The sequence below is a fragment of the Megalops cyprinoides genome, chromosome 12 (genome assembly GCF_013368585.1).
Source record: "Megalops cyprinoides isolate fMegCyp1 chromosome 12, fMegCyp1.pri, whole genome shotgun sequence".
NCBI classification, from domain to species: Eukaryota; Metazoa; Chordata; class Actinopteri; order Elopiformes; family Megalopidae; genus Megalops; species Megalops cyprinoides.
In genome coordinates, this window is record NC_050594.1 from 33,270,662 (window position 1) to 33,287,378 (window position 16,717).

Consider the following 16,717-nt stretch of genomic DNA (forward strand, 5'->3'; position numbering starts at 1 on the left):
ATGAGTATTTAAAATATAGGTAATGTCAAGGTACTTCTCCCAGGTCTCCCCACATTCTGACAAATGGTTAGTGCTGTTTCCATATGTCAGAAGCAAGCATCAGCTGGGAGGAAGCTCATTCACATTGCCTCTGCCGGAGGCAGAAATGAGACTGTCATCGTTCTGGAAGCGGGTGCCCCAGGCTCTGTATGCAGCCACTGTGCTGCATGCCCCCCGTTAACAGGTCAAACCATAGAGGAGCATGCAGACAGTCCCATCCGCCCACCAAACATTCCCCAATCCCTGAGAGCCCAGCTCTGCTCCGATCTCTCCAAATCCCAAATGATGGCAAACAAGCGCCTCTCAAAAGAGATGGAGCAGCGAGGGATGGTGCTTCAAAGCGCTGTCAGAAATAAGTTGTCAAACTAAGACTGCTTCTTTCAGGGAGCAATGTGCTGGCTCTCTTTATTTTGTTTTTCATCTCTAGTCATAGGTTTTCCACTGTCTGCACTGGGGAGAAGCCTTAGTATTCAGGTGGGTGAAGGACAAACTTGTACAAATGAACTTTGATGTGTATCCCATTTCCTTCCCTGTCAGGTGATAAACTCTGATGAAGTCTGATGGTGTGAAAACCAGACTTAAAAGCTATTGCACTGGCTCCATTTTACACTGCAGGTATTGTGCAAATACACAAAGCATATATATCCTTCAGTGTCCAAAACTTTTCATTCAAAAACAACAGTACTGTGTGCATGGAGGGTGAGTGAGTGCAAGGATTTGTTACCCCATCAACCCCTAAGGTTAAAGGTGACCTAAAAAAAGATGAATGAACATAGAGGTCATACCCCATGAAAGACAACTTTCTACCAGAGTTAAGCCTGTATTGTTAATTACTGCCCTGTTTTTGTATAGTATAGTATAAACACCAATGCAAGGACATTGATGACATGAAAATGGTGCGAGATGTAATTTGTGATGACCTTTCCAGATACTGTTTTTCATATGGCTTTTAGATTTGTGTTTGGAGATGCTGCTGTATGCTGTGGAGATTCCATGTCCCTGGATTTTAGAACAGGTCCTGGAAATATTGCATATAACTCATTTGGTTTCTGCCTTAATGCATACATAAAAGTAATGACATTGCTTTAAAATTCAGAGAAAGCAGTAGATCATCTAAATGTTCGCCTCATTGCAGTAAGATTTGACAGAATTCAAATGATTTATTCAAATGCAATGAGCTGGTTTCAATTCATAATCTTGCTGTCTAAAAGGTGGACATGCTTAAGAGCTATGTTCTTGGATGCTTGCCCTTATATGGAAAATAAAAGGCAAGTACTGGTCCTTGAGAAAATGTGCAGGCAGTTAAATATCAAAATGGTTATTTTTCACATTTACAGATTCAAGCTTCATCAGATTGTTCTGCATATGTAACTGTATCAGTTCAGCCTTATTCACAGAGTACTATCCTAGAGTGTGTTTTCACTTTTAATAGCATTTTTTGGAAACACTCTAGCTTTCCAAATTCAAATACAACACATGGTTTCAAAACCACTGGAGCCAATTTAAGGTAATCACTGAGTCATGGCTGGATTAAAAGCGAACATAATTGCCTAAAGCTAATTCCATTGACAGTATCCTTTTTGAAATGGGTTGTAGTGGCATATTTCAGTTTGAGGTGGTTTTGTATTTTGCTGTTGAAAGGTATTGCTGGGGATTCATAAGTTGACAGACTGCTTCTTGACAACTGCTTAAGTGCACTCTCCATCAGTTCATTTCTCCTCCAGGACTGTGTTTATAAGGGTCCTCTAAGGGGGAGGAGCAGGGTCGGTGGAGGAAGAGCTGTGTGTTACTGCCATGCCTTTGAAATGCTTTTTTTAAGAATATATAAATCCTAAGCTGAGAGCAGTCATTTGGAGTGAAATCCATGCAGTACCTCCCCTTAGCCATCAGGGGAGCTCTTCTGGGATTTGGCTCTCAGTAACCGCCGTGCTTCCTCTCCAGAGGGGGCATGTGGTAGCCCTTGAAAGCCTGGCGATGCGTCTCATCTCTGGGCTGCTGGGAGCAGAGGATATGGGTGACAATTTTAGCCCATCTTCAATACAGAAACCTCACTGCAGGAAGCAATTATTTCAATCAGGCCCTGATTTCCTGCTGCTTAACGAGGCTACTGAGAGCATGGCAGTGTTTTACTGCTGAATGTTCCCCTTTGCATCACATTCAAGACACTGCAATTGACTTTTTGATTTCAAGGCTCAGCTGCCCAGACACACACAGTCTGGAGAAGAGGTTTGTCTTGCTTAGTGGCATGTTGTATACTTACCTTATTCAGCCGCGACTGGCACTTTTTAGACTTGATGGCAGGCAGGGACCCATGATGACTGATGGTAAGTGCTGGGAGAGAAGCAATGGGGAAAGAGATTTTTGGTGGAGGGATCATCACGTTCAGTTTTGGTAATTCCACAGGATAAACTGGAGCGTTGCGACGGATAAGGGGGTCTGCAACGTGTTTAATGTGGTGCTGTGAAAACAAAAGATGATTCCTGGTTACACTTTCCATGCATTGTACTGCTTACTGACACTAAACACATCTGTGGATCATTCAGGACACGGATGCTGAGGCACAACGATGTGTTCTGTGTGTGTGTGTGTGTGTGTGTGTGTGTGTGTGTGTGGTGGTCAGTGAACCATGTAATCTGCTCATATGCCCTTCCACCTCACATCACAATTATTATCTTTTTTTACATTCCTCAGCCCTTTCGTCCCAGGCCTAAAATAGCGATTGTTGATTTCTACCATCCAGCCACAAATGGTAAACCCAAAGTTATTCTGATTTGTATCTGTTTAAATCAGGGTCAGATAATGCATCACATTTCCAGACTACCCTCTTATGTATACACATATATATGTTTGTGAGTGTGCGTGTGTGTCTGCACACATGTGCGTGTATGTAAGCATATTAATATGGAATTGAGAGGTTTGGCACACAAAAACTGATACAGAATCATGTACAGATAATTCTATCAATGAGTACAGAGTAAATGTCAAATTCACTTCATCCTTAAAACAATTTAAGCCATTGTATTTTTAGAATTAACGCATTGTAAAGTATGTGATAAAACTTGATTTTCAGTATCCAATTTTGTATCCTTATGCTAGTTCCATCTAAATCCTACACCTCCACCTGCGATTGCTGTGTGTAAACTACAGGTACAGCGCCCCCTTGTGGATTGGCTGTCTTACTTGTCTCCGACCTTGTCTCGCAATGCGCCACAGGTGGTCCACAGAATTAGGTGTCCCATTGGTCTGTGCCCCCTCCACAGTTCCGATGGCCCATCTCATATTTGATGCTCTCTTTTCTGCCAGCCTGAGAATAACCAATAGCTTTGCACTTAATGCCAACTACGAGTGGCCATTACATACAGGTATTACAGTGTCTACCTGTGAGCAGGAAATGGAGGAGAACTTACCCTTACACTAATAACTGCACTAAATCTGTTTTAATTGTTTTACATGATGAGCAAGCTTCCCAGTATCAGTAGGCCCACCCACCTTTTACTTGCTTATTTGGCCTAATATTGCAGCAGTACAGCACATTAGCGCACTGGACACTAAATCATTTGCCTGTAAAAAGTACACTAGGATACATAAAATCATTTTAATAGGAAAGAGGTCTGAAATTGTTTTTCATTTTAAAAACTGGCTTTGTCGTTATTATTCAAATGATTTCATGTGACGTGCACTTAGGCAGTATTATAGATGCAGTCAAGTAAAAAATAAATTGACTGCTAATGGGATACTTATTTAAATTGGTATGCAACTTAATCATGGGAAAAACATGTTCAGGATAATTATCAAATAAAGGTAAGTTCTCTGTCTCCTGTATTCATAGCTCATCCCATAATATATATATTATAATATAAATATGCTATGCCTGCCTTAATATGAAGATTTACAGATCAGTGCTGTGATTAACTGCTGTTTCTTGTATCTGGATGGATGACATAGCTCAGGCAATCAGACAATCAGATCGTGTAAAGATCATAGCATCTGTGCTGCAGTGATCTGTGAAGAAGTAGTGATTACTAAGCAAATCGGGGCTAGGGCTCTGATGTTGACGCCACAGGTTGCTGTCTTTGCAGGGTGAACATCAATGCTCAGGCTATGTGTATGTACTGTTTCCAGACTGCTAAAAGATTGTTTTATGCTGCTTCATATTTTCCTTGTCATTATAATTACCAGGATATAATAACCCTCCCACACACCACATACATACATAAAAAAACAAAAAAGTGATAACAGTCTTGGGGTGCAACGTGCGAGACGGGCTTGCAGCGGTACGGCAGTGCGGATTCCACTCATTGCTATCATGCTCATCGCTAACGTGAGTGACGGGCCCACCGCAGCTCTCTGAAGCAGGGGTGCTGGAGTGCCGTCTTGGCACTGATGCGCTCCTCTGGGTCATACTCTAGCATCTGGTAGAGGAGCGAGAGGCTGGGCGCTGAGCAGTGCGGGATGAGCTGGGAAATGCCACAGCCCTTCTGCGGGGGGAAGTCGAAGCGCATCGCCCGCGACCTGCAGAGAAAACGGGCTGGGGCTGACAGCATCGCAGACGGAGAGCAGCCTCTCCTGTACACACCAACAAGTGAAACACTCAATGTTCTTAGTGGGATGACTGTGATGTCAGACATCCTTAAGGATTACCATGAGATGAAGACCACATCCTTATTTTCAGGGTTGTAAAAATGTAATAGACTTCACTTACTGCTTGAATTTGTGAAGGAGACTGGGGTCAGGTGTGCCCAGAACTTCGTGGATTTTGGCCACCTGGTCCAACTCATTAGAGCCAGGGAACAGAGGATTGAGGCTGCAGGAGAATGGAATATGATTATGTGGCATCACAGGTATTATTGCTTTATTACAAGTGAAATAACATTGCTGCAAATGATTCACTTGACTGAGCGCCAAAAGGGTCTCCATGTGGAACACTGTACATCTGAGGCATCACAATAAAGCACTGCTTTTTCCACACTGATGTAGTTTGTGAAACAGTTGCCCTCTTGAGCAGATTTCTGCTTGAAACATAATAGCCGATTACTCAAACAAAAATTACATAATGCACTCAAGAGTCCCTGGCCCTTTCCGAAAAGCTGTCACCTCATATAAAGTTGAACTGGTGTAGAGGAATCCCCTACCAAGCCCCATGGCAGTCGGTTACGTAAGAGGGGATGTAATGGTGGAAACGGGCAGCTTTTGTCAAAGGAATATTTGTTTTTGTGCCCAGTGGTGTTGCTATCCTGCTGGTCAAATGACTTGGCGACTAACAGTGGGCTCTCTTTTTTCCCAAAAGCTGTCACGGTGAACATTCACAGAAAGTCAATGGGGCTTCAGAGGGGGCACCAAAAAGGAAGTCTTTGGACTGACATCGCAGCAATATTCCAGCCAGGCTTGGTGTAGGTCAAAGAGCACCACTCCAGAATGTTGGCTTTTGTTCAGTCTGTACACTCTGCTCTGCACTGAATAATTAGGGGTCCAAGCACGTAGTGCTGGAACCCTATTGTGTTTGTTCCAATTTTTATTATTTTTATTTTTTTCTGCCCTAAAAGTATTTGCACAGCAAAAACTATAGATGCTAGAGCTACCAAATTTGGTAGGTAGGTTCCTATGGTCACCCACAACTCGAGTAAAAAAATTGGTAGTGTTATATAGAGCAACAACGACTTTTTGGGCTATAACTCTTGAACCGTTTGGCCTAGAGTCAAAGCCTCTTGGACCAAATTGATGCGCCACATTGGATTTTCCACCATCTTGAATTTTTTGTAAAACCTTTAAAATCTATCTCCTAGACGATGTGGCTGATTTGCATGAAATTTGGTACACAGCATCTTCAAACACAGATCTTCAGGCATGGCCTCTATTGATATAAAGAGCTATAACTCCTGAATGCAATGTCCACTCATCATCAAACTTGAGATCCCTCATCTACAGTCCATTAGACTCAAGCCGACCAAATTTGCACTTGCCAGGTTCAAATTTTGCATTCTGTGTCTTGGTCAAAGGTCCTAATAAATTCTATAAGGACAAGTTGATAGCTCAAACAACATGACCGCCATCAGCCAATCAAATTTCAGCAGCCCTTAAACTGACTTAACTATTACCATCATTATCATCATGAAACTTTGCAGGATTGTTTTGGATTTGTCAAATAGCAATCTGTATGAAAACTACATTGCAAACTCACTTTCCACCACTCCCCCAGTCAAAAACTACACTTTGCAACATTCCAGACAGCTACACCCAGATCAACATTCATTGACCCTCACACCTAGACTCAGGTCAACTCTCACTGACCTGAGATGGCAAAAAGCATTTGGGTTCTTCTAATGGCAAACATTCTTGCATATAATACATGTATTAAACAAAATTGACCTATTTAACATTTACATTACCTGTCACACTTCCTTGAGAACTGATATATATAGGACAAAGTTCAAAGTTTTATTTGTCACATGCCAAGGTACAATGTACACTAAGCAGTGAAACGATGGTCAGCAGTAGGGCAGACTGTGCAAAACTCACAATAGAAAAAAATATATAATTTAAAGAACATAACTAAGGTAGATATACTATAAAGAGAAGAAAGAAGGTAGATAGGAGTAAAAGCTACATAGCCAGCTAGGTCAGAAGTATACCACACTGCGGGATGGGCTGCATTTAGCGTTCTGATGGCCGGGGGAAGAAGATCCTACGGAGCCTCTCAGTATTGGCCTTGAGGTTGCGGAGGCGTCTGTCTGACTGCAGCCACTGAAAGAGTCCTTGGTTTGGGTCATGGGGGTCCTTCATAATCCTACTGGCTCTGGTGCTGCACTGCCTGGTATACAAGTCCTGGAGGGGAGTGAGAACAGTCCCTGTGGTGCGCTCAGGTAGTCACACCACCCTCTGCAGGGCCTTACGGTCCTGTGAAGAGCAGTTCCCATACCAGGCAGTGATACATCCTGCCAGAATGCTCTCAATGGCATCAGAGTAGAAGGTTTGTAAATCTGTTTTGGCAGTCTGGATTTCTTTAACAGTCTGAGGTGATAGAGGTGCTGCCATGCCTTTTTCTCCAGGGTGGTAGTGTGAGTGGTCCATGTCAGGTCCTCGGTGATGAGTATGCCGAGGTATTGGAAGCTGCTCACCTTCTCCACTGGGGCACCGTTGATGGAGAGTGGGGTGTAGCTCCTCTGTCGCGTCTTGCAGAAGTCAACTACCAGCTCCTTTGTTTCGCTGACATTAGGGGAGAGGCAGTTGACCTGGCACCATTTTGTCAGGTCCTCCACGTCCTCCAGGTAGGCCTTCTCGTTGTTGTTGGTGATCAGGCCCACCACCACAGTATCGTCCGCAAGCTTTATGATGGTGTAGGAGCTACTCTTTGCCACACAGTGATGTGTGTACAAAGAATACAGCAGGGGACTGAGGACACAACCCTGAGGAGCACCGTGTTGCGGGCGAGAGAGGTGAAAGTGAGACTACCCACCCTAACCATCTGTGGTCTACCAGTCAGGAAATTTAGGATCTATTTGAACAGAGAGCTATGCAGTCCAAGGTCCAGCAGCTTACTGACCAGTAAAGGGGGGACTATAGTGTTAAAAGCTGAACTGTATTCAATGAACTGCATTCTAACATAGTTCCCTCTGCTGATGTCGAGGTGGGATAAGGCGGTGTGCAGTACGTGAGTGACTACATCATCAGTGGAGCAGTTGGGGTGGTAGGCGAAGTGAGGGGGGCCAGAGTACATGGCAGAGAGGAGCAGATGTAGTCCTTCATAATCCTCTCAAAGCACTTCATTATTTCTGATGTGAGGGCTACAGGGCGGTAGTCATTTAAATTGGTTGGGGAGGGCTTTTTGGGCACAAGAACAATAACAGATCTTTTGAAACATGTGGGTACTACGGTTTAAGGTGATCAAGTTTGGTGTAAATCCATGAATGGATGGCACTATAGCAAAGAAATGGCCATATCTCCTAAACCAATTACCTCATAAAGTTAACATTTTGTACACCGCATCTTGGACAAAGGTCCTGATAAAGTCTTCAAGGACAAGTTCATGACTCAGAAACAATGGCAGCCATCACCCATTTAATTTTCAGCTGATCTGCTTGGACCCCGTAATCGCTGCTTGCGGGTATATTTACTCTTATATTTATCAAGGCCCAGACCAAATTAAATACATCCCCTCAGAGAGAACTCAAAAGTGTTTAAAGCTGTTGTTACGGTCATGAGCACTGGAAGACCTGTAACCCAGCCACAGAGGGAGGTGATCTTGTTAACAGTGGTGGCAGTTGTGGGATGGGAGAGGGAGGAAGTACCTCATGATCTCGAAGAAGACGCATCCCGCACTCCACATGTCCATCTTGTGTGAGTAGTAGCCATCGGTGAGTAGGCACTCGGGTGCACGGTACCAGCGGGTGGAGATGTACTCTGTGTGTGGGGGCTTCGAGTACACACTCCTGCAGGAGCCGAAATCTGCCAGCTTCAGCACATCCTGCTGTTGAGACGATGAAAGCGGATCACTCAATGGTCTAGGGTGGTAACCCTTCAAATAATCTGGCTGTAAACAGATGCTATTTCCTTTCATTCTAGTCTGTAGTATCTGGTGTCCTTTCTTGTGAAGCGCTTTAATGATTTGGCCAGGCTGTCACAGGCATACCCACAGCCCACAAATTGTGCAAGTTATGCTTGTTTTAGTCCAACAAAAATAAGTGCAGCCAGAGATTGCAGACCTTTGCCCTTTTGATTCACCCTCTACTGGTAAAAGGATGTTACCACACCCCTTTGATACAGACAGACAGACAGACAGACATGATGCCAAATGCATTCCCATTGGGCCAGGGTAAAAGGAAAACACTGTGGCTAGCCAGGAAGAGAGTTAGCCATCCCTTGACCAGACTCTGACACTGAGCTTTGAGGTTTATTACTGGATATGTTTTGTCCCACAGTACAGCATGTTACTCAGTGAGGTCACATACCACTTGTGCAATGTGCTCGAGGAAGCAGGGCATTCTAATTCAGCTGTTCTGTTCTGTGTTCTTTCTCCAACTTACTCTTATCAGAATGTTCTCCGGCTTGACATCTCGGTGGAAGATCCCATTGCTGTAACAGAGGTAAAGTTATCTGCCAGTGAACACAGTCATAGCTGGAATGCATGCACACACCTTTTCTAATTAAGGCAACATGGACCTACAAAGGCACAAACACAGCCTAAGGCTGGGATAGGTTAGCTAATTAATGTTTGTGCTGATAACCTACACACAGCCTTACAATTGTAAACATGAGTGTATACATTTTTCATCTACTGCTTCATTCCTTCAGAAATGCTTCATCTCTGAGCCTGATTTCCACTGGAGACTCAGCAAGAAGTAGAATTCATGCCTGATAATTTATATCTTAGAGACAAACATGAGTCAATTACATGTCACCAGTTCATAAATGCCATTGTAAGGCAAACGAGCACATACTGTAGACTGTGATAGTATGCAGCTGTGTGCTACTTTCAGCAGTGTGCGCCTGTTAGCTAATGTTTGTTTACAGTCACTATGATGTGAATGTTGGCAGCCTTCCACTGTCAAAAGTTGTAGATAGTAAAATAAACTACACTGACGGATATTTAGCTACTTTCACGACAGAGGAAGTCACCTTTGTTGAACACCTTCTCGGGCCTGTCTCTTACCTGATGAGTTGTCATCCCTACCTGTGCATGTGATCCAATGACTTGCACAGCTGGTACATATAGTGTTTGATTTTACTTTCTGCCAAAGGATACTGCCGACCTACACAGCCATCAGAAAGACAGAAACTGCAATATCATGGATATTACGCAACTTGCTTATATATTTACTCATAATTATAGCACAAGAGCTCTTATCCAGAGCAACTTACGAGGCCATTATAGCAAGATACATTCAACACATATCATAAGAGCTACATGAACACAGGTATAGAATAGCCGGGAGCACAAGTTGTGCATCATACTGAAAAACAAGTAAAATGTAAGAATTGTGTTTGTGTACAAAGTTCCTGACATTTATCCTTAAGATTAACTCTTACATCACATCCACTTGCACAAAGCGAAATGATGATCTACAAGAGCACCAGTACCTTATATCATGGTGTTCTCATGGTGTGAAACAATGACCTAAAAAGCAACATGATCTTGCATTTATAGCAAAGAACCAAACAGTGATCCGCTGAACTGAAGCAATGTTTCATCATAATTACAGTATCATCTGTCAAACTCCAGCCCAACAGCTTTCCCTCTACAATGGCTTCAACCTTCTATCTCCACAGAACAGCCCAAATCTTCACAGCACTCTGCTATGAACTGAGCTTTTCCCTGCAATTTTTCTGCTAATATCTAGCCAATTTAATTGTCAGCAAAACAGATGCGAATGTTGTACAGCACAAGGCCTAAGACCCCCTTTAGGGGTCTACTGGGTAGCTAATATAACACAATTTTGGATGCCTGTACAGGCAGCACACCTGGGTATGGCCAATGTGCTGCATGAGCCTGTCCACAGAAGCACCGGGAAAACAAACAAACCTTCTCAGGCGTGTAATTAAAAAATGAATAATAACCTCACCGTCAGCAAAAAATGTGGGACTCCTTATTTCTCTAATTAAGCTTCATCTCCTTTATGGGCCATTTCTATGCAGTTGGGTTGTGATAAGCTCAGATCCTAGCTCTTAAAATCATTAGACATTCGTACTTCACCGCAGTGGTAATAACGGCAGAGACCAGCTCCATTGTTGCACAAGTGATGCCCAATTTGCTTTACAATTATGTATCTTTTCTGTTGATTTTGCTGCTTTTAATCCCTTCATATTATGCAAAGTGTGATTTCAGTCAATGTGAACGACTCTAAACTGTGTATAAGGAAACATCTTTTCCCACCACAGCAGGACAATAGATTTTCCTAGGGCCTGCTCTTTCCACTGTGTTGGGCTGTAATAGCGGTCACGGTGCTACCCTGTGGCAGGTGAGGCTGACGAGCCAGTCATTATGCTGATTCATGAGAGGCTTTTTATTCTGTTTCCATTGACAGTATTTGCTCAGCATGTGGCAGCTCTTTCAGTTGCACAAAAACCAATGTGTCTGGCCCCAAAGACAATATTTGCAGAGTAGAATGACAGCTAACAGGCACAAGCACAGCACACAAGCAGTCAGCAATCTGTGCAGAATGAAGTATATATCAGCTCTTGCGTGGACTAGTGAGCCGTGTGAGGGCTTAGAGAATGTAAGCAGAGTTAGAGCCCTATTTTCTGTTCATCACGTCCTCTGAAGCAGTTTGAGATTGAAACACGCCCCTAGTGGGGACCCTTGCACCTGCCAGTGCTATTAACACAAATCAGTCCTGTAATGCTGAGGATCAAGACCTGACATCCCCATTTGAGTACATTCTTAATGCACAGTAGAGTCAGGGCAAACACTTCTTAATATAAGGACTTTGAACAAGTTAATAGCTGACATGGCCATAGCATTTTCCTACATTTAGTTAGGAAATTACCCACAGTGTAGGGTAGCCTAGCTACAGTAATGCCACTAAATAATGTAATAGAACTCATTAGAAGAAAGAGTATATCTAAATTGCAAGAGGATTAAATGTTCTCCTGGCTTCTTCATGGTGAAATTAAGCATATGAGAATGCTGTCCATCCCCCATTCTCTGAATGCCTGAGCTTGCTGTTAGATAATAACTATATGATGATATCTGATGATGTCACTGCCCTCTAGGGCTGCTTGCTGCCCCTGTAGCAGTGAGCCAACCATGATTAATCGAACCCTGCAATAATCAGAGGAGCTGTGTGAACTGTCATTATCGCACAGCTCATGCGAATCTCATCCAGTAAGAGACGTGGGCTTAGACTTTTTTTTTCCAAAAGAGTCTGCCCTTGATGACTAGGAGACTTCTGCTTCATTTATTTTAAATCTACTCCAATTAAGATTTTCATTTGTTAACATTCTTTGCTATTGACCTAGGTTGATTAAAAAATAACTTTAACACATGCTAATCTGCTTCTGCTTGCCTGTGTATGTTAATAATATGGAAATTGGGTGGTACTGAAGGGCATTTCAGACTATATCTACTTTTTGTTCTGTGTCAGTGGATACAACAGCTATAATTCTAGCATTGTGAACAGACTAAATCTTTAGCATTTAAACAAATGCCTTGGGTAATGGTATAGCTACTGCAGTACGTCCATACTGTAGTATCTGCATAGGAATGACTTAAATAATAAAAAACTGAAGAAAATGCTGAACGGGACAAATAGACATTGCATAATTGTATTTATACACCTAAGAGCAGTCAGAAAAAGTGGCTGGAAAAAGTTCATGTGCTAAAAACCCAAAAAAACAAACTTCAAACTATCGATGTCTTGCGCAAATGAGAATATTGTCTCATTATTTAACTGTGCAAATCTGATGCAGGAACAATGACAATATAGTTTAGTCTGCATCAGTACTCAGGATAAACATACACTATATGGACAAAAGTATTTGGACGCCTGACCATTACATTGTAATGACATTGTATTCAAATACATATACTTTAATATGGAGTTGGTCCCCCTTTTGCAGCTATAACAGCTTCCACTCTTCTTGGAAGGCTTTCCACAAGATTTTGGAGTGTTTCTGTGGGAATTTGTGCCCATTCATTCTGTAGAGCATTCATGAGGCCAGGCACTAATGTTGAACGAGAAGGCCTGGCTCGCAATCTCCGTTCCAGTTCATCCCAAAGGTGCTCGATGCGGTTGAGATCAGGGCTCTGTGCGGGCCAGTCAAGTTCTTCCACACCAAACTCATCAAACCATGTCTTTATAGTCCTTGCTTTGTGCACTGGGGCACAGTCATGTTGGAATAGAAAAGGGCCTTCCCCAAACTGTTGCCACAAAGTTGGAAGCATAGCATTGTCCAAAATGTCTTGGTATGCTGAAGCATTAAGATTGGCCTTCACTGAAGATAAGGGGCCTAGCCCAAACCCTGAAAAACAGGTGTGGCCAAATACTTTTGTCTATATAGTGTATTTACTTTTAACATGTATTTACATTTAATGATTAGTGTATTTACTTTTAACATATATTTACATTTAATGATGAACGTGTAATCCAAATGACCTATAGCATTTCAAATAACACTGATCCTCGGCAAAACAGCAAACATCTCATACCGTAAATGTTCCAAGGCAAAACTTGAAAACTAAATACATTTACATTACATTTATTCATTTGGCAGAATAGGTTGAATGGATTCAGCTCAGAGGTACATTATAGATGAGAAGGGGGTGAGGGGGCTGTCAAAGAAAAGACTAAGGATTTCTGACAAAAAAAAAAAAAAACATTTAGACAGATGAGCCTATACTGACCTTGTATTAACTCATAGATGTTCATTTCCATCAGTTCACATACCAAGGAGAGAGATCCGGTTTCTTCATCACTAGCATATATCAAATATAGAAAAGCAATGTCGTCAAGATTTTACTTCTAATAGCAGCTAAAACATTTTTGGTAATACTGGCAATATCACTAGTACTTTTATGATACTAATATCATAAAACAAAAAAAGCAACCATACACTGCAGTGTCTCTTACACGCAGCAATATTTCCACCTGTAGGCACTTAAAGGACCACAGTACTTTTTGACTTAGGTCCTCATAAAACAATACTTAACAGTCTTAACTTTGCAAGATGGTCAAAAAGCACTGTAGCATCCAGACCACCTACTCCACAGATAGGTAGACTTTTATTCTTTCTAGGGAGTTAAAATAACTTTTGTTGTTGGTGAAAATTGTTTTAAGTAGATGCTTTTCCCACAAAATAAATGGCTGATATTTTTCCTGTATCAAGTACTGCTGTTTAGTTTGAACCCCAGAGCCTTCTCCATGTTAGGACATGTACAGTATACCACACATGGAACTGTAGCCTGTGTATCAGATCAGCATTAAGCCCATCGACTCACAAAATAATTTCATGCAGTTGGATGATGTTGGGATGGGGGCTCAGTCTCTTCATAGCCTGTACCTCCCGCAGGTTGTTCGCCTGCTCCAAGCTGAGAGACAAACATTAAAATAAGCCATGTTCTGCTTTTGGCCCAGTAGCAGCGAACAACTTCGCAGAAGCTGTTCTCCACCTCGACTTAACTGCAAATTATGTCATTCTCACTGGCGTGCCCTTTCCCCGAGTGTCCTCAACACGCATACTGTGTTAGCTCTCAGAAAATGTGCAAAGACTGCATTCAAGGATTTTGGACGATTAAATCAATTGGAGAGGATAATTAGCTTAAATTCAGTGTTATTTTCACTTTTGAACGAAACGAAGAGTATTTCATAACATCCCTGAATAAGGCTGACCGCAGTCTGTCCACAAGGTCACTAACCGGGCATGATGTCATCAGTAAGGCCAGCACATGATGCGTCTCGGAAGTGGGACTGCCCTTCTCGAGTTTCACGTGTTTGCACGGACACAAAGGACGTGGCACATCACAGTCAAAACACAACACATCTGACAGGTTTTTCCAAGTACATCAAATATTAAAATGCTTAATAAACAAATCACCTGTCGACGGGCTGCTTCATTGTTTTACATGCATAGTATTTCCCATCTTTCAGGCTTTGAGTTTTCACCACTTCGGAAAACGTCCCTTCTCCAATTTTCTTGATAATTTTGTAATCTAAACGACAAACGGGAATAAATGGCATTACTTCAACGTAATAAATAAGAAGTACATAGCAATGTGTACAACACAGTGACAACGTAACGTTACAGTTTTGTATTGTAACTTGCGAGGCCTGACAAATACAATTCAAAAAGATGGTTCAATACGCTAAATATTACACTATCGAAAGTAAGATACATTTGTTTTAGGATTGTATATAAATATTGGAAAACATCTGCATTCACATGAAATCATCGTTGCTGGCAACGCTGCAGACGAACAAGCAAACCATTCTAAAGTGGGGGAAAACACTTTAGCAACCATTTCGATTCTACTGATAATTCAATTAAAAGACTTACCATCCATTCCTCAGTCCGTTCATCAGTGCTGCATATATATGCAGAATGCCCATACTAAATGCATTTATATCATACATTACGTTTACATCGTAAGACGCAATTAAAACGAAAAACACTAGTTAGGTTAGTTAGCTTAGTTGACACCAGGAGTTATAAACTCGCCATGTTACAGCCGTCTCCTTGGAAACTGGGCACGCCTCAACTCTGACCTCCTCTGCAGATCAGAAACTGTAATGTTACCCTTTACGCTGGTGGCCGTGTCCACGAAGTGCGAAGGTATTCACGACTTTCAGATGAAATATGCAATATCATTGCATACTGTCGAAAAAAACGCTGTTTCCATTTATCAAATTGTCTTTCATAAAATATGAAGGTTTCATTTGGATGCCAGGCAGGAAATGGTTCAATATGGTCCTTAGTGTGTGCTAACCAGCAAATTAGCCAGATGGTTAACTGGTTTACTTGTCGTTAAAGCTACACCACAGAAGTTTGACTGGTGTAGCCTTAACACGAAAGGCATTTTAAACGTAGGTTAGCTTCAACACACAACACACAATTTTTTAGTTAGGTTTTATACTTAGATTGCAAAATAAACTTAAACAGTCTAAATATGAACGGTTATGTGCATAATTATCATTTGCCTTTTTCAACAATTGAACATGTAGCACGATAGCTGATAACATGATAGCTGTATGTTTAAAAGAAACTACCAACTGGCTTACGAGGCAGTATCTTTGGTCACTGATCCATGAAACTCTCTCACCTCTGCTTTTGAGTATGTTGCTAAGAGCATGCCCAGATCTATTTCGACTGCGTCGGCGATTTTCGTCTAGATGTCCGTATTCCAGAAGATCCGCCACGCTTGCCATTGTAAAATGGTCATTTCTATTCTTTGTCTGACAGCTTTAGCAAAATTGTGTTTTTGATTATTTCATGGTGGGGCTTCAAGTATCCATTAGTTGAAATAGTTAATAGATTTTTGTTTTCATAGAGTTGTCAACATAATGTGGTCGATTCATTTTAAACAGCAACCAGACAACCGTAACTAATACCCCAAATGCCGCACTTACAGCTTCCTCACAAATCTGTAAACACACGCCCTTGGGCACTAGGCAGCGGGGTAATAAACGTCATCGCGCAGTGTGTGTAGTTAAATACATTTCATTTCGTCGTTTCGTGCTCTGAGTGGTGCCGCAAATAAAACATTTTAATGAGAATGGCAACGATAATTGCAGGTTAAAGTTAACATGTATTTAACAGGTTAATTTATCAGGGTGCATTAACCGCCGCACTGTCCCATGTATTTTATTGCCATCTTAAAACCTATTTACCAGCAGGTAAAGTGCATTTCCCTGTTTTTCAGACGGACACTCGCGCACCTCCTTCAGGCGCTTTTGTATTACAACGACTTTGAAGAAAGCTAGGGAGGGGAACTTCCAGGAGGGGCAGTTTCCCTTCGAACTGGAACAGCTAGGCACGTTAATGAATCGTTACATTGCCCATAACATCTATACATATATATTGATTTATCACATGCAGTCACTCGGGGAGGTTTGCTTGTAGAATAATTTCTAATCTTACTTTTCCACAACGTGCAATTTAGCAAAAGACTAGGTCCCACTGTATTGCTCAGGCTGCACTGCAGCGTCTATTCACAGGCGCGATCCCACTACTGAGCGGCACGGGGGCTTTG

At 42.1% G+C, this 16,717-nt stretch overlaps 1 protein-coding gene across 3 annotated transcripts; it reads right to left on the reverse strand.

The window, feature by feature from the left end:
• Positions 1–440: 440 nt before the first annotated feature.
• LOC118787047 (MAPK/MAK/MRK overlapping kinase-like) lies at positions 441–16,095 on the reverse strand. Of its 3 annotated transcripts, none has more exons than XM_036542453.1 (12): positions 15,788–16,095; positions 14,566–14,680; positions 13,970–14,059; positions 13,376–13,446; positions 9,707–9,785; positions 9,060–9,108; positions 8,325–8,503; positions 4,742–4,843; positions 4,378–4,551; positions 3,220–3,343; positions 2,300–2,497; positions 441–2,031 (listed from the first exon to the last, which is right to left on the reverse strand). In XM_036542453.1, exons 1-12 carry the CDS (start codon positions 15,891–15,893, stop codon positions 1,954–1,956), a joined length of 1,365 nt encoding a protein of 454 aa, XP_036398346.1. In that variant the 5' UTR covers positions 15,894–16,095; the 3' UTR covers positions 441–1,953. The 3 variants fall into 3 exon arrangements, with proteins under 3 accessions (XP_036398346.1, XP_036398345.1, XP_036398347.1); XM_036542452.1 differs by having other exon boundaries at positions 441–2,034; XM_036542454.1 differs by lacking the exon at positions 15,788–16,095 and adding an exon at positions 15,025–15,198 and having other exon boundaries at positions 441–2,034.
• Positions 16,096–16,717: the final 622 nt, after the last annotated feature.

What these genes read in the sequence shown, in the direction of transcription:
- LOC118787047 (XM_036542452.1), bottom strand. Translation starts at nt 15,893, where the DNA reads ATGGCAAGCGTGGCGGATCTTCTGGAATACGGACATCTAGACGAAAAT. An exon ending in CTCCTTCACAAATTCAAGCA is followed by an intron (nt 4,552 to 4,741) that starts GTAAGTGAAGTC and finishes TTTTCTCTGCAG; the next exon opens with GTCGCGGGCGATGCGCTTCG. An exon ending in CGAGACAAGGTCGGAGACAA is followed by an intron (nt 2,498 to 3,219) that starts GTAAGACAGCCA and finishes TTGTTTTCACAG; the next exon opens with CACCACATTAAACACGTTGC.